We start from the raw sequence: 17,619 nt of genomic DNA, 5'->3' as shown, positions 1-17,619 counted from the left end.
AATGGCCCACTGGGGCTCCAAGGGGAGACCTGCTTGCTCAGGCGCTTCTGTGCCAGCAAGCAGGAATAATCCCTAAGCCTGATCTTACGCAAACAGTTCTGCAGAACAGACGTTTTAAACTATCAGCTCACACAAATCTGTACTTCCTCTCTCACTCAGCTTTAAAATTCCCAGTGTTCTTTGGGGCACCTGGGTGGCTCAGTTGCGTAAGCATCTGACTTTGGGTCAGGTCAGCATCTCATGGTTCAAGTCCCTCCCACATCTGGCTCTGTGCTGATGGTGTGGAGCCTGCTTGGGATTCTCCCTCTCTCCCTCTTTCTCTGCCCCTTCAGCATGCTCTCTCTGTTTCAAAATAAATAAACTCTAAAAAATAAAATAAAATTCCCAACATTCCTTAATCCTTGCTTGAAATGAGTTGCATTTTGGCTCAAGACACAGGCTTCACGCAAGGCTTCTCAATGGTAGGGGAGGACATTTACCAACGTCTTCTCGGGTCCAATCATGTTTCTGATGAGTCGGCACCTACGGATGTCATCCTGCAGATCAGCACCCACTTTTACCTTAAACCTGTAAAATAAATGCGGTTTGGTAGTTTGGACATGTCCTGACGTGACAAAGACACATGGATTTTCTGCAGAAGCAGCCGCCTCTGTCAATAATTCACAGGTCATATCTTCTAGTAACCTTTTGCCCTTTTCTGGGCAGTCCCAGACAAGCCACTTGAAAATAATCTGGCAAATGTATCAGGGCAATAAGGCTAAACCACCCGTTGACCCAAAGTCTAAGAACTAGGAGAGCAGTCAGATATTTAATAACACTGAGTTTTTGCTGTGCCATGACAAGGAATTAAGAACAAAAGCCAGAATTGGAATTAAAGAGAAGTGCCTGTCACATCCTGAACGTAAAGAGTATGATTGATAGGGGTGCCTGGGTGGCTCAGTCGGTTAAGCATCTGGCTTTGGCTTAGGTCATGATCTCAGTTTGCGGGTTCGAGCCCTGCATCCAGCTCTGTGCTGACAGCTCAGAGCCTGGAGCCTGCCTCAGATTCTGTGTTTCCCTCTCTCTCTGCCTCTACCCTGCTTGCACGTGCTCTCTCAAAAATAAACATTAAAAACAATTAAAAAAAAAAAGAGTATGACTGATAAAATACCTCCAGCTGTGCAGAGGTTTATACGAGGGCTTCATCCTGAATCAATGCAGTGAAAGGTCAGCCCTCCCTAGGTATGCAGAAAGAGGGAAGGTGCCGGCACTTCCTGAGCGCCTGCTATGACTCCCATTGTGCTGATCCTTTTCAGATACCGCAACTTTGAGGAGAATCATGAGTTAATATTATTCCCATTTTATAGAGAAAGAAAATAAGGTTCAGACAGTTTGGGCCATTTTCCCATTATCACACAGCAAGTACCTGTAGGGGATGAGGGGAAAAGGCAAGAGGCTGATTCCAAATCCATCATATCCCAAGCCTCTTTCCAATGCTTCATGCTGCCTCGTTCAAATTCTCACTTCCCGACCCTTCATTTAGCTCTGGAGTTTACAAGAATTCAGTGCCTTCCAAACTTTAGCGTGCACACAAGTCACCCTTTGACATGGGATCTTGTTAAAATGCAGATTCCTGAGCAGCCGGTCTGGGAAGAGGCTGGACTGCCATTTCTGACAAGCTCTCAGGAAATGCTGATGCTCCTGCTCCAGACTACACTGGCGGCAGCAGGGGGCCTGTGGCCAGACTGAGAGTCATGCAGGGAGCCCAGGGACCTATTACAGAATGTGCCACTGTGCGCTAAACTGGTAGACTCATGGTGACCACATCACGAGATGATGGTCCCTCTATGTCCTGCATTGTGTTAGGTTTTGGGACCACTGACAGCCACACTGTATCCAGAGGAAAACCCTAGGATGCCCAGGGTTCCATATCTGCTCAGCAGAGACAAGCAGAGAAGTGCCAACAGTTGGTCTGGAGAGAAGCAGCCTGGGAAGGAGAAGGTCCACCACTCCAGGGGAAGAGGAGACGCTTGGAGACTCTGCAGAGAACTGGAACCAGTAGCTGGAAGTTACATGGAAGGGAAGGACTCGATACATTTTGGGACTCTTTCTAACACACGGAGCCCTCAAACAATGCAAAAGCTCCCTCCAAGTTAGGCTCACTGCCTCTGCAGGTTTTCAAGTGGAAGCTGAGTCAATGCTTATTACTGATAGTAAAAGAGTGGACTTCTCGGGCGCCTGGGTGGCTCAGTGGGTTGAGCATCCAGGTCTTGGTTTCAGCCCAGGTCATGGTCTCACATTTCGTGGATTCAAGCTCCATATCAGGCTCTATGTTGATGGTACAGAGTGTGCTTAGGATTCTCTCTCTCCCTCCCCCCTCTCAAAATAAATAAGTAAACTTAAAAAAAATTTTTTTTTCAAGAGTTGATTTCTATTCTGGACTGGTGTTTGAAATTGATGATCTCCAAGGTCTGTTTCTCCAAGGTCTTAGGGTTGTAATTAGGACTCACATCTCATCTTTGGAGAAAGCCTGGTCTACAGTGAGACTTCTCCTACGTATCCTCCATGTGAGACTGCTCCTGGACGAATCCTGGCCGCCCTGGTGCCTTTTGTTCCTGGCCCATCATGCTGCTAACTGGGGCAGTGAAGCTTGTTACCACGCAAACAAGTTACCTGGTCCAGCCGTCCTGCAGGGCCTCGGTGCAGAGCTGCGGGGAGAGGAGCACAGCCAGCATCACACACGGCAGAGCTCCCCTTGGTCTAATGAGGACCCCAGTTGTCCCTGATCTGGTTTCATATGCACTTACGGCAGCAGCGGACACCGGAGGAACAGCTATGTGTTGATGCATTAAGAGCACAGTTTAGCCAACAGACCATAACTCTTTGTACCCATAGGATGACTTTCTTTCCTCATCTCTATGGGAACAATGTCTTTAATTGTTCACACTCCTCAAAGGGCAATGGAGCATTGATATCCCTCTTGTTAAAGCTAGGATATCCTGCAGCATCCAGAGAACTAATGGATGTGAGGGTAACAAACAGAAGCTAGTCTTTCTCTCAGCTGCAGGTACAGTGCAGTGGGATCAACCTCGCACTGACTGCAGCCGAGTACCAGCCACGGGGTCACAAGCGTCACACAACTCACAGCTTTTATCTGGAGCCTCCAAACCACCCACAAGACCCGTATTATTTCCCCATTTCACAGTGAGGAAACTGAGGCTCAGCATGGTTAGGTGTAACACTGCACGACATTACACTGCTGTCTCTGCCTGGGGTCAAATCCCGGACTGTCCCCTTCCAGAACCCATGGTGGGACATATAAGGTCACAAAGTCCCATGCCCACAATATGAGCGGCTTTGCTTTTGCTCCAGTAGAAGTGCTTTCAGAATGAAGCCTTGGATCCACAATGATCTAGAAGAGCTAACATGAAAACTCCAGAAAGCCAGGAATATAAAACCTGTCTACAAAACCAGCTTCGGATGCCCACCTGCTTCAGCGTGTCATCCGAGTACCCCAGCCAGGCGCACGATGTCGTGTAGGCAGGGTAGCCATGCATCAGCATTTGCTTTTCTGTGGAAACACAGAGCTTGTCAACATTTGTGCTTTCCAGGGACCTTCAGGATTAGAATTGCCTGTAGCTAAGCTGCTGCCCCCAGAGAATCCAGCAGTTCTCCTTCTGACCCTGCCTTTCACATGCACCCAGCCCCAAACCCAGCCTTTGGTCACATTCACAATCATGCAAATACCAAGGCTGTCAAACTACCCCAGGTCTTCCTGTCACACCCAGGGCACATCCAGACGCAACCGCCCATCAGAGGGCCTGGCTGCTGGGCACGAGGCATTTGGGAAGACGCTATGAACCCCCAGACGACAGGGACATTCAAAAGGACAGTGACAGCAAAAACAATGAAGGAAATTTCCTCACCACCCACCTCTCTCTTTTTTGCCAATTTGACCTTTCTGCAGTATTCCTGGAAAAAAAAAAAGTATCATCACTTTTTTAGACAACAAAGCATGCATGCTATATGGTAGGTATGGCATGCCACATCAGTGGTACCAGAAAACTTCAGTTCTGTCACTTGAGTATGACTCACCATAGGCCTCCTCCTCAGTCAGGACGTCTGTGATGTACCTGAAATCTATGCAGGATAACAGCATCCTGGGGTCCTGGCAGTGTGACAGGAGAGGGGAAAGGCCCAAATCAATTCACAAATGGCTTATGTTTCTAAGGATGTGCTTACACTGATACGTGGGATTACCCTTTCCAGGGAAGGACCTTTGGGATTTGTGTTAAATTGTTTGAGAGCCCTTCAGAGGGTCAGGGCTGACTCCCAAAGACATCCTCAGGTGCTCCCGCTGCAACCCCCTCCTCACTCCCCATCCCTTCCCTCTCCTGCCACCTAGGCTCCAACCATCCCAACTAACATGGCTTCTGGAAAGAGGATCCAGCATGAGGCAAGCACTCAGCATGAGTAAGTGGATAGATGAGCGCCTGGTGTCTCTCTAGACATCATTGCTCTACACATCAGGGCTGACTGGGATACTGGCGCAGCTCAGCAGGAGAGGAAAGAAGGCTGGTATCAGAGCCAGGCTCCCCGGGTCAACCCTATGCCCACTATTTATTAGCAGCATGACTGTAGTCAATTTTTTCTCTTGTCAAATTGGGTAATTCACTTCACCAACAGGTACAGAATGGATTAAACATGGGAGGCCACCCTGGACCATCACTGGCTGTTCTCTCCCCGCCTCTTCCTGCCCCATGCTCACTACTCTGGCCACACTGGCAAGGCCAACATCTCAGCTGGATCTCTGGTTGAGACCCCTCCCTATCTCAGTCTAACAGTTGGGAAGCAACCAGTAGCTTCACTCCCTCTCAGGTTTTACTCTGACCAACAGTCCTCCACTAGTCTGTCAAAAATTGTAAAAGCTCGGGGCACCTGGGTGGCTCGGTCAGTTAAGTGTCCTACTCTTGATTTCGGCTCAGGACATGATCTCTCAGTTGTGTGATCGAGCCTTGCGATGGGTTCTGCAATGGGTGTGGAGCTTGCCTGGGATTCTCTCACTCTCTCTCTCTCTCTCTCCCCCCCCCCCCCACCCCTCCCTCACTCACCTGCACATGCACTCTCTCTCTCTCAAAATAAACATTTTAAAAAATTGTAAAAAAAACCTCAATGCTGAGATTCTGCCTCTTTGAAGACTATCGGCCACTACTGAAACAGGAAATAGAATCCATAAGAATGAAGTCACACCTCTCTGGTGCCTCTCAACTCATTCGGTTTGGGGAGTCGCCTCCTACACCCCCTGAAAGCCTAACCTTAAGCCTAGAGGGTGGCTCATGTCCTTCCCCTTCAGATGGGGCCCCCAGGCCACCTGCAACCATGTCGATGGTGTGATATCCGCCTGTCTTTACTTTCTCCCAGAGAAGAGACGATGTCTGCTGACCAACAGTCTTCAAAGCCAAGGTGTTCTTTGTTTTTCCCAAATGGTGATGTCAAATAATAACAGGGCCTTCATCTGCTGGCTACCAGGATTTTAGTGACCACATAAGACATCACCCTAAGGCAGCTGATGCTCAAAGAGATTAAGTGACATGCCTCAGGTCAACCTGCCAGAAAGTGGAGGAGCCCACATTCAAAGCCAGGTCTGCCTGGGTCTGAAGGTCACCCCCCCTTAACTTGCCCATTGCCCAGCTTTTTTTCCTCCTCCCCTGGCAGGTGCTCTTCCCTGCCACAAACAGGACAAGGAAGAAGGAAACACCGAGGTACCTATCTTCAGCATTTGGCTCCTTCTCTTCCAGAATCAGATAATGGAGACCACAACACTCTAAATTCAAAGTGACCAGATGACATCTTAATAATAACATCTTGCTCTTCAGAGTTTGTGAAACACTTTTATCATTTGGTCTTTCAACCAATTCTATGAGGTTCTCAGAGAAGTGATGATTATCCCCTTTTCATAATTGGGAAACAGAGGCTCAGAGAATTTGCATTACATGTGAAACCTCCACAGTGGGGGAGGCAGGACCCAAACTCAGTGCTTCCCATGGACCACTGTGTGTGGGCACACCCAGCTGTTACCTCAAATACCAGAAAAGAAATATTAGGGTTTACTGGGGTTTTACTTTACCATCACTATGGCGATCCACAGACAATTCTGAATATATTTGCTGATTTACAAAAGGCAAGTAATCCACGAAATCCATCTCGTTTATACTGCAACACTATTATAATTGTTTAACATTATAATGTTAAAGAATTTACTTACCATGTCAACAAGTAACTTCCACAGAGGCTTGGGGGAAAAAAAAGAATTTTAAATCATGTGTAAAGTGCCCACTTTTTCCCCTGAAAGTAAACTCAAACTCCCACTTTCAAACACCTGCCCACCAGCCCACGGGCACACCCGGATCTCTAATGCTGCCTCCTGACTCCTCACCTCTGCTGCTCTCCCATTTCTTTCTCAGCCCTTTCTAACCTACTCCTATGGTTTCCTAACTACTGCCACGGAGGAAACACATCAAACAAATTTCCACATTGCTTTTGGAGGCCTGCGTCTTTGGTCTTTAGAAGGCTGCTCGTAGAGGAACTATTTAGTCCTCTGCCACGTGTTGGATTATTCCACAGAGCTCCTGCAAGTGCTCCTCCAGTGAGTTACCTTTCCCTCCTGCTTGGCCCACAGGTCCCACACAGCGTTGAGAACAGCCGCGGTCGCCAGATGCACAACACCTTTCTCGGGACCAATCTGGTTAGGAAGCAAAATACACCAGCATATCTTAGACATGAAAGAGATAGTTAGGTCTCCTAGCCAGGGACACATTTCAAGAGTTAAAAGCCATCAATAAAAGCTCACAAAGAGGTTAAGCTTTTTTAATATACTTTAAAAAACTTTTTTTTTTTTTTTTAATTTTAGAGGTTGGGGGCAGGGTGGGGAGAGGAGCAGAGGGATTGAGAGAGAATCCCAAGCAGGCTCCACACTGAGCATGAAGCCCGATCTCACAATCATGAGGTCATGACCAGAGCCAAAATCAAGAGTCAGGTGCCCAACTGACTGAGACACCCAGGTGCCCCATGCTTTTTTTTTTTTTTTTATAGTTTCTAACCTATAGAAAAGTTGCAAGAACAGTACAAAAAACTCCTGTATATTACCCCCAACTCTCTTTCTGTGTATGTATATACAGACAAATATTATATATATATATTGTGTGTGTGTGTGCACACACACATAATATATATACACAAGTGATTTTACTGAACCATTTAAGTTGCAAATATCATGCTCCTGGAACCCTAAATACTTCTGTGTGTAGGTCATAAAAACAAGGACATTTTCTCACATAACCACAGTACAATGATCAGATTCAGGGAATATAACATTGATAAGAATACTATTGCCTAAAACAGTCCATAATCAAATTCTGCCAATTGTCTCAATAATGTACTTTATTTTATTAACATTGCATTTGGTTGTTCTGTCTCTTCAGTCCCCCTTTATCTGGAACAGTTTTTCTTATTTTTTTAAGAATGCTGTTCTTTAAGAATGCTGTCAAGATGCTGTTGACATTTTTAAAGCACTTGGGCTGGTTGACTTGTAACAGTGTTCCTCAGACTGGGATCCAGGTCATACTTTTTTGGCACAAATTCTAAGTAAGCAATAATGTCCTTTTGGTTTTTTATTAGGGCTATTATCTTTTAGCACTTAGGTAAGTCAGTGTCCACTGGGCTCTTACTTAGGGAAAATGGTAACCTCACAGTGTAAGATTACTATTGTCCCCAAATTGGGGCATCCATTGATCATTCTTGCCTCAATGAGTTATGGCTACAATGTTTGCAATACAGTGATTGTCAAACGTTATCATTCCTTTTACGTTTTTCTGTTCTATTATAATGACAAGCTTTCCCTAGCTGCTTGTTTACTACCTGAATGCACTCATGGATTCTTATGTTATTCAATGAGCTATAAGCCATTACTAACAAATTTATTTTGATCCTTGAATTGTCCCAGATTTGGCCAGTGGGGACTTCTTCAAGAGAATGCCTTTAAAAGTAAGTTCAACTTGCTTTGCAGAAAGTTAAAAATGAAATCCAAGGCAACACACAGAATGCCTTCCCTGTGTCTTTCTATGGGCATGGATGAGAAACTGAGCAGAGTTCATAAAAAATAGAGCTGATGTTGGGAGAAAAGGGCAAGGTCCCAGTTATTGGACTGATCTTACTGTGACAGAATCCTTTCTCTAGAGCCTCACTCTTCTCATGCCTTGAACTTAGGGTTCAAAATATAGACCTATACATGTAAAAGTGCTCTGGTCTCCATCTTTTAGCTTTGCTCTTCTCTTATGTTTCTGGCTTTAATAACCTCATCCCCCAACTCTAATGCCACCCACATTACCTCTCATCCAGAAAGGATGCCCATTCAATACTTTATTTTCTAGAGTGTCTAGAACACTTCTTCCATTCAAGGAGTAGAGATGAGGTCCATAGGGCAGAGATAGCTCTCAGGATCCAAATATATCCAGATTCAAGTCTTACAGAAAGGAATATCAATTACCTCAAAACACTGATTGTCTAAATGGTTGAAGCCCTAATTTAATAGTGTTTTACCTTAAAATTGTAAGCCTGTCTCTGTTTTCACATTTGTTGCAATCAAAGCACATCTTAGACCTTAGTAATATTACTTGTAAGAACATTTTATTTTTTTTAATTTTTTTTTTCAATGTTTATTTATTTTTGGGACAGAGAGAGACAGAGCATGAACGGGGGAGGGGCAGAGAGAGAGGGAGACACAGAATCGGAAACAGGCTCCAGGCTCTGAGCCATCAGCCCAGAGCCCGACGCGGGGCTCAAACTCACGGACCGTGAGATCGTGACCTGGCTGAAGATGGATGCTCAACCGACTGTGCCACCCAGGCGCCCCACTTGTAAGAACATTTTAAAAATTAGGTCCCTTACCCATCTGAGCTGCCCATCACTGGTGAGCTGCCTGTAGAAGCCTCTGAAGTCACCAACGATGTCCCCGAGGTCCTTGTTAAGCACATGGTGGGCGAGGGCATTCACAGCACAGGCAACTATTAAATAAGGATTCAGTTCTTGGGTATGTCTTGGTATGATGCCAATAAATTAAGACGTGAAAACACCACAACTACTGTTGGATTTTATGAAAGAAACTTTAAATACAAAAGGTACATGCTTTGTTTTGTTTTTAAAGTTCATTTATTTTGAGAGAGAGACAGAGAGAGAGACAGAGAGAGACAGAGTGAGTGAGAGCAGTGGAGGGGCAGAGAGAGGGAGAGAGAGAGAATCTCAAGCAGGCTCCCCACTGCCAGCACAGAGCTTGATGCTGGGGTCGATCCCACAAACTGTAAGAATAATGACCTGAGCTGACTGAACCACCCAGGTGCCCCTAAAGGTACATGTTTTTAAATACTGCCTCAAAATGTCTTTTGGGTTTGTCATAAATAATACCACATATATAATACAGCTGTTAATCCATACACTGAGCTTAATATCTGAGTAGAGCAAACACATTTTGAATGGTTGCCATTTAAAAAACTGAGCCATAGGTATGAAAGTTTATTTTTTGATACGAAAATTTAAATCCTATTCCCAATATATTTTCTTGTTCACTTTATAAAGTGTCCAGTCATTTTCTTTTTTTTTTTTAATGTTTATTTATTTCTGAGGCAGAGAGAGACAGAGCATGAGTGGGGGAGGGTCAGAGAGAGAGGGAGACACAGAATCCGAAGCAGGCTCCAGGCTCTGAGCTGGCAGCACAGAGCAGGTCGCGGGGCTGGAACCCACAAACTGTGAGATCGTGACATGAGCTGAAGTCGGGGGCTTAACCGACTGATCCACCCAGACACCCCTATCTTTTTTTTTTAATGTTTATTTTTGAGACAGAGAGAGACAGAGCATGAACGGGGGAGGGTCAGAGAGAGAGGGAGACACAGAATCCGAAGCAGGCTCCAGGCTCTGAGCTGGCAGCACAGAGCCCGACGCGGGGCTCGAACTCACGGACCGTGATATCATGACCTGAGCCGAAGTCGGCCGCTTAACCGAATGAGCCACCCAGGCGCCCCAAGTGTCCAGTCATTTTCAAAATCAAACTTCTCTATTTCATTGTTCCTAAGGAATAAAGGACTGATTTATCAAATAAAAAAAAAAAAAAAGCAGTGGGGGGAAGCGCCTGAGTAGCTCAGTTGGTTAAGCATCTAACTCTTGATTTTGGCTCAGGTCATGATCCCAGGGCCCTGGGATTGAGCTCTGGCATCAGGTTCTGTGCTGAGCTTGGGGCCTGCTTGGATGAGAAACTCTCTCTCTCCCTCTGCCCCTCTGGCATGCTCTTTCTCTAAAGTTAAAAAAAATAAAAGTAAAAAAAAAAGAGGTACCTTCCAATTATTGTCAAGCATAGAAAATATCTTGAAGTCACACTATAACACATACTAAAGATGAAACGAATTTGAAATAAATACATGTAAAATGTTAAAGTACATGAAAACACTTTTCTTAAAGATTTAATTTTTTCCTATTGATTTATGATATACTATGCTTTAAGTTTATTTATTTTGAGCAAGAGAGAAAAAAAGTTTATTTATTTTGAGAGTGAGTATGAGCAGGAGAGGGTCAGAGAGAGTGGGAGTGTGAAATCCCAAGCAGGCTCCGTGCTATCAGCTCAGAGCTCAACATGGGGCTAGATCTCATGAACTGTTTGACCATGACCTGAGCTGAATCAAGAGTCGGATGTTTAACCTACTGAGCTACCCAGGCACCCCACTATATGTTTTCTTAAGTAATTTAAAGGTCAAATTTAATTTGGCTCAGAATTACCATCCTTTTTTTTTTTCCCGTATTTTACTTAAAAAGGCTTTATTGTATTATTTCAGATGAAGAGTAAGTAACAGATTGAATTGGAAAGACCCTTCTACCCTTCAGTCATGCTAGAAAACAATTAGTACACATAAATGACCAAAATAATCAAATTAAGTCATCTAGCCCCAAAGCAATTAATTTGTTATAAATTTTTTTTGATAAATTTGTTGTTTGGTGTTGCCATTTCTGTGATTATTACTCAGGTCATTTCATAGGATAGCTGTTCTACTAACTACTGGTGCAGTTTTACTATCCTCCAGATCCTAGGAGAAAGACCTCTGACATATCTGAAACAAGCTGTCAGGATGCACCTGGCTTCTATGTGGAACAGTGTTCATACATGAATGCACACCTGCTCTCAAATGTAGCATTAGGGCTGGAGCAACCATTGCATGTTCTCTAGGGCTTCTGTTAAGGGCTATAGAATCATTCCAGTTCAGATATGCATTCTCTAGAATGTGAGAAGACAGAATCCTTCTCACACCTTGATGGTTGGTGCTCTAGGATTAAAGACATCTGAAGAGCCAGTCAGCAACTCACAAAGAGGTATATACCATCATCTAGTTAAAACCTCCATCTCGTTGATGAGACAGCTGCTAGAAACCACTGATGAAGCATACCTCTGGTTTGCCCCACATGGAAAATGCCCTTAACAAAGTTGAGGATGAGCTCACCTTTCACAGCTCTAAGAGATGCATAAGCAGCACTAATGTATTCATCTATAGCACAGATTTTCCTTGCTCAAAAGGAGGGCACTGCAAGAAGGTAACTAAAATTGGGTGCATTCGACAGAAATCTCGGTAGTGGTGGTCATCCAGCATACAGGACAGTCTGCCTCAGGTTTGCTTTGATGCCATGGGTGGGAAATTCATCTGGAAAAAACTGGTCACTGAAGGCACGTCTTGCTGACTAACTCCCTGCCACCCTCTGGCACAGAAAGGACAAGTCAGTAAGGCCGATGGATGACCATGGGTGTCTGAGCCTGAGGGCTGGTGTGAACCCTTATGGCTCTTTTTTGTCTCTTTAGAAATTCTTCTTTCTTCATCTTTTTTTTCTTCTATTTTTTTAAGAACTATATTGGTGTCTTCTATACATTAAAAAAATAACCATAACCCTCCCTTCCTGTCTCTCTCACACACGCAAACAAGCACTACCTTCACAGTAATGAGGAAAGCACTATTTTTTTCTTTTTCGAATCATAAAAGAATGCACAGGTAAGTAAGCTGGTAAAAGTGCAGGAGAACCGTGATGTGCTAATGGAATGTTTTTTCAACTTGAATGCAAATGCCATGTAACACATTCAGTGAGACTGCGATGAATCACCTGAAATAGGGAGCAAGTTTAAAGCTAAAACGGGAGCACCTGGGTGGCTCAGTTGATCAAGCGTCCGACTCTTGATTTTGGTTCAGGTCATCATCTCGCATGCAGTTCAGGAGCTGGAGCCCTGTGTCGGGGCTCTGCACTGGCAGAAAGCCTTGGAATTCTCTTTCTCTCTTTCTGCCCTTCCCCCTCTCTTGTGAACTCTCCCCTTTCTCCCTCTCTCTAAATAAATAAATAAACTTTAAAAAGCCCATAAAGTTAAAATGGGTTCTGTCATATTGTGGTCTGAAAAAGGCTCCGGAAGCCAACTACATCACCGCAAAAGAAGCATTTATTATAGACATAGAGAGATGGCATCTCCCCTGGCTGAGATGTCCATCAGGACAGCTGGGAAGGGATGGGAATGGAGGAGGCAGAGGTCCATGAAGGCCCAAAGCACAGAGCTCAGCAACCAGAGAGGGGGAGCCTCCTATCTCCTATATCAAGTCCCAGTGAGCACAAAACACGTGCAGGGTCCCCATACTGTGTGCCCCAGTCAGCAAAGTTCAAAGTCTCGCTATTACCAGAGTGGTTCCAATGGTCCATCCCATAACACATTTTGTAAGTTTGCTGAGTTTTACGCAACCTTTGGGGGCCACCCTATATGGTCTGCAATATGGAGAAGGCAGCTTCATAAAGCACTCAACTTACACCAGAGACCATTAAAGTTGCGGGCAAAGCTGACACACAGCTCACAAACCTATCGTGGCCAGCGGTCACTGCCTTTGGAAAAACATTAACAGCAAATGGTTGACTTAATGGGGAGGGGGACAGGAAATCATTGCTGAGTCTCCTGCTACCTGGCAAAGTCCTAGCTACCCTTCAAGACGAATCTCAAAGCCTCACCTCTGTTCTGAAGCTGCCCACAGCCCTCCTGGAAAATGAACTAACCCTCTCTCTGTTTAACTTGTACCAAGTCTTTTATTTTTTTTTAATGTTTACTTCTTTTTGAGAGAGAGAGAGAGAGAGAGAGCGCGAGCCCTCAAGCATGAGTGGGGGAGGGGCAGAGAGAGAGAGGAAGACAAAGAATCCAAAGCAGGCTGCAGGCTCCAGGCTCTGAGCTGTCAAGACAGAGCCCCAGGCAAAAATCTAACTCACAAAATGTGAAATACGAGATCATGACCTGAGATGAACACTTAACTGAGTGAGCCCCTAGGCACCCCTAACTTGCACCAAGTTTTTAAAAAGTGTCCTTCTAGGGGCAGCTGGGTGGTTCAGTCAGTTTAAGTGTCAGACTCTTGATCTCTGCTCAGGTTTTTATCTCAGGGTCAGGAGTCAAGCCTCATGTTGGGCTCCATGCTGGACATGGGGCCTACTTAAAAAATAATAAAAATAAAACAAAATAAAAGTTAAAAACTGTCCTCACACTGCACAATCGTTTCTGTTAAAGTTCAAGAAAGGTTCCCTTGTCCTTCCTACACACACACACACACACACACACACACACACACACACACACTCCTTTCATCTGCTTGACAATATTAGAATCTTTCAGTGGGGCAAGGCTTCCACTTTACACATAGGGAGAGCTGACAGTGCGAGTACCTTTGGAAGAGCTGTCGTATCACCACCAAAGTTAGAGAATCTGTTTCCTTCCTAGATCCTCACTCATCAACTATCATAATTTGGTTTCAGATCCTAATGATCCACGGAAATTGACTGGCAAAGGTCATCTTTTTTTACTTCTTGAATATTGTACCTTGTGCGTGGATTATGTACTTCAAAAAAAAATCAAACAAACAACTTGTATTTAAATGTGGAAAGAAAGCACTTTAGGCAGTCAGGAGTTCTGTGGGGCTAGCTGAGCAGCTGTCTGGGTCTCTGTTTCTGGATTTCTAAAATGTGAGGGGCCTCAAGACCACCACTGAGCTCTCTCCAGTCTGAGAGAATGACTTCACTCGTGGCTCAATGTGCCTCCTGCACAACCAGCTTTCCCCAGATGACAGCTCCGAACCCAGGCAGCCAGAGGCCCTTCTGCCATGAAAAGCAGTGAACTTGAAACCACTTGGTGTGAAGTACTTTGAAGAGCGAGGGGCTCACTGTGCACATCACAATAAGCCTTTCCACATAAATGCCCGTTGGTCCTTCTGGTGTCCCTCAGCCACCATCACCCCCCGCCCCCCGGCCTAGCTCAGACAGAGAAACAGGCTGAGATTCACAGATATTCCCGCAGTCCATCGATGACTGCAAGGAGAAGGGCCAAGTTCTGTCACCTTTTCTCCCAATGAAACAAACTATGAACACTGTTTTTACTCACCTTGAGCAATGTACATACAGAGAAAAGTAAGGTCACCACTGCAATCTAAGTGCAAATTAAGCATTCTGGAAACTTAAGAGAAGGGTCAACTCACCAACTTCCGTGCCTTTTCCCAGAGTGAAGGTAATTCCATACCCTTTGAGCCCGTCTTCCGCATCGGTCTCTAAGACAACATACGCAGCCGAATAATCAGGGTCTGTGTGCTGCAGGAAAAATGCACCCCGTCCCACAAGGCAAATGTGAGGAATCCAAATGTACACCTCAGAACATCACATAAGAATAGAAAATGCAACAGGAGGCGTGCCTGGGCAGCTTAGTCGGTTAAGCATCTGACTTTGGCTCAGGTCACGAATGATCTCAAGGTTTGTGAGTTCAAGCTCCATGTCGGGCTCTGTGCTGACAACTCAGAGCGTGGAGCCTGCTTCAGATTCTGTGTCTCCCTCTCTCTGCCCCTCCCCTGCTCGCTCTATCTCTCTCAAAAATAAACAAAAAACGTTTTAAAAATGCAACAGGGGACATGCAAGACGAGCTCCAATTCGTGCCCCTTGGCGTACCCCATTTTCTGCAGGAGTTCTAAATGGACAAAGGGAAAGTCCTTCTGAAAGATCCATATTATTTTAACAAGGGCAACATGTCCATTTTTAGTGTCAGTTTGCAATTAGACAAATTGCAAACTTGCAATGATCAATTTAGATTTTAATCCGGAGTTTTCTGATGATCAGCTTAGATTTTAATCCGGAGTTTTCACCTAAACTACCTCTCTCAACTGTCTGAGCAGAGCTATATTCACAAGGTTTTTGTTTTGTTTTGTTTTGTTTTGTTTGGGGTTGTTTTTTTACTTTAGTTTTGTTTTTTTTGAGAGAGCATAAGTGGGGGAGAGGGTCAAAGGGGGAGAAAGAGGAAGAGAATCTTGAGCAGCCTCCATACCAATGTGGGGCTCAATCCAACGACCTGGGATCATGACCACAGCTGAAATCAAAAGGCAGACACTCAACTGACTGAGCCCCACAAGTAGCTGCAAATGGAAGCAGCCAAGGTTTCAGAAAGCCTCACAGAAAATTGAGCTTATCTTTGTTGCAATTTGCAGCAGGGCTGAAAAGACAATGGCACAGGTCAAGGAGATCACTGGGGGAAAACAAAGAATAAAACTTCAAAACAAATTAGCCTGTTCTTTGTTTTTTAACTTTCTACTTATCAATGGTATTTTGATAAGTGTTTACTGACAGACTATTATGAAACTCAACACTACTTGTCAATATGGGAGATGCAGAGGTGAAAAAAACCAGTCTGTCTCTTCTAATCTCTCATAGAGTGAGAAGAAGCCAACACACAAGAACCAGGCGAGGGTGGTTCTAGGACAGTACAAGGTCAGGTGCTAATATGTGGTCAGCCAGAAGTACCACAGAAGGGCAAGAGGGAAAGAGGAGGGGAAGCAGGGGATGAAGACAATGGGATGGACAAAGGGACAGATGAAGGCATGTGGGCAAGGGGGAGCAATACGAAACCCCAAAACCTGGGAGACAGAGGAGTACAAGGCCCCTGAGGCACTGGGTGGCAAGTGAATGGAGACAAGCCTGGATAGGGGGTGTGGGGGCAGATAATGGAGACCCCCAAAGCCAGGCAGAAGATCCAAATGCATCAAAAAGGAATGCACGGTGCAACTACTGAAGACTGGACGATGACAATTTATTACTGTTTTTATTATTATTATTATTATTGTTATTATTACAGAACATTTGTTGTTCTGGCACATTGTTTTAAAAGCTACTTAACTTAGGGGCGCCTGGGTGGCACAGTCGGTTAAGCGTCCGACTTCAGCCAGGTCACGATCTCGCAGTCCGGGAGTTCGAGCCCCGCGTCAGGCTCTGGGCTCATGGCTCAGAGCCTGGAGCCTGTTTCCGATTCTGTGTCTCCCTCTCTCTCTGCCCCTCCCCCGTTCATGCTCTGTCTCTCTCTGTCCCAAAAATAAATAAAAACGTTGAAAAAATAAAATAAAAAAAATAAAAGCTACTTAACTTAATCCTCACAACAATACTATAAAGTAGGTGCTATTATCCCTGACAGATGAGGAAACTTGAGTTTAAAGAGGCAGAATTGAAATCCCCATATTCAGGGAAGAGGAGAAGGCACACACGGTGGACAGGAGGTCTTTGTCTGGCATCAAAGCCTAGTGCGGAGGGGGGCACTGGGTGTGAAGGGCTGCTGAGCTGTGTATCAGAGACTGTGCAGAGGGCTGACCTGGCACAGACATGTATGCCCTTAAGAAAGTTGCAGTTTAGAAGCCAGGGTTACAAAAACTCTACTGACATGAGGCAGGACATGGTAAGTCTCTGGGAGAAATGCAGACTAAGGAAGCCAGGCAGAGAGCACCATCAGCTGAATGCACTCAAGGCTGGAGGAGGCTTTATGATGAAAATAGAACCTTGAGTCAGTAGGTTGAGGATGGGGAGCTTTGCAGCAGTGGGGGAGGGCACGAAGGACCTGCAAGTCGGGAGAGAATACTTGCGTGACAGTGGCAGTGAAGAGACAAAAAAGGGAAAGACCGGGGTGCCTGGGTGGCTCAGTTGGGTAAGTGTCCCACTCTTGGTTTCAGCTCAGGTTTGTGATCTCACAGTTCGTGAGTTGAAGCCCTGTACTGGGCTCTGAGCTGATGGTGCAGAGCCTGCTTAGGATTTCTCTCTCTCTCTCTCTCTCTCTCTCTCTCTCTCTCTCTCTCTCTCTCTGCCCCTTTTCCCACTTGCGCTCTCTTCTCTTGCAAATAAAAAATAATTTTTTAAAGAAAAGAAAAGGGAAAGACTGAAGTGTGTTTCAGGATTGGTGACACCCTGGTTTGACCACTGGGTTCTGGAGAGGGGAGATCCAGAAATGAGATCCGGGAATCATTGGCCTACAAGGGGGCACTGAAGCCGTCAACACGGGGGGGGGGGGGGGGGGGGTGTCTTACTGGGAGTGTGCAATGAGACGGGAGTGGAGAGGGAGTGGAGGGAAGGGAGCAGGGAGCAGCCTTGAAGCCTGAGCTTTGCAGAGGGAAGAAGGGGATCAGTACAGGAAGCAGCAGCAGCCAGCCAGGGGGCAGAATGATGGCAGGAAGAGGAGGCTCAGCAGACAACATGACATGCAGACCAGAGGTAAGGACCCTGGAAGCAGAAATAATGTCAATC

The 17,619-nt window shown here is 45.4% G+C and overlaps 1 protein-coding gene across 2 annotated transcripts in view; it reads right to left on the bottom strand.

Moving 5' to 3' along the window:
• The window catches only part of ENOSF1 (enolase superfamily member 1), a 30,384-nt gene that overhangs the window by 9,653 nt on the left and 3,112 nt on the right, over positions 1 to 17,619 (bottom strand). Inside the window, exons 2-10 of one of the 2 annotated variants that reach the window (XM_047827411.1) lie at positions 14,553 to 14,661; positions 8,926 to 9,041; positions 6,635 to 6,721; positions 6,245 to 6,271; positions 4,075 to 4,147; positions 3,913 to 3,951; positions 3,468 to 3,550; positions 2,653 to 2,687; positions 480 to 567 (exon numbers count right to left, since the gene is read on the bottom strand). In XM_047827411.1, coding sequence (XP_047683367.1) covers positions 480 to 567; positions 2,653 to 2,687; positions 3,468 to 3,550; positions 3,913 to 3,951; positions 4,075 to 4,147; positions 6,245 to 6,271; positions 6,635 to 6,721; positions 8,926 to 9,041; positions 14,553 to 14,661 — 657 coding nt within the window. Of the gene's footprint in view, positions 1 to 479; positions 568 to 2,652; positions 2,688 to 3,467; positions 3,551 to 3,912; positions 3,952 to 4,074; positions 4,148 to 6,244; positions 6,272 to 6,634; positions 6,722 to 8,925; positions 9,042 to 14,552; positions 14,662 to 17,619 lie in introns of those variants that run through there. The other variant, XM_047827412.1, reaches the window with a different exon arrangement.

This window comes from Prionailurus viverrinus, chromosome D3 (assembly GCF_022837055.1).
Source record: "Prionailurus viverrinus isolate Anna chromosome D3, UM_Priviv_1.0, whole genome shotgun sequence".
In the NCBI taxonomy this organism is placed as follows: Eukaryota; Metazoa; Chordata; class Mammalia; order Carnivora; family Felidae; genus Prionailurus; species Prionailurus viverrinus.
Note: the sequence above shows the minus strand (reverse complement) of the source record. Positions and strands in the feature narration are given on the sequence as shown.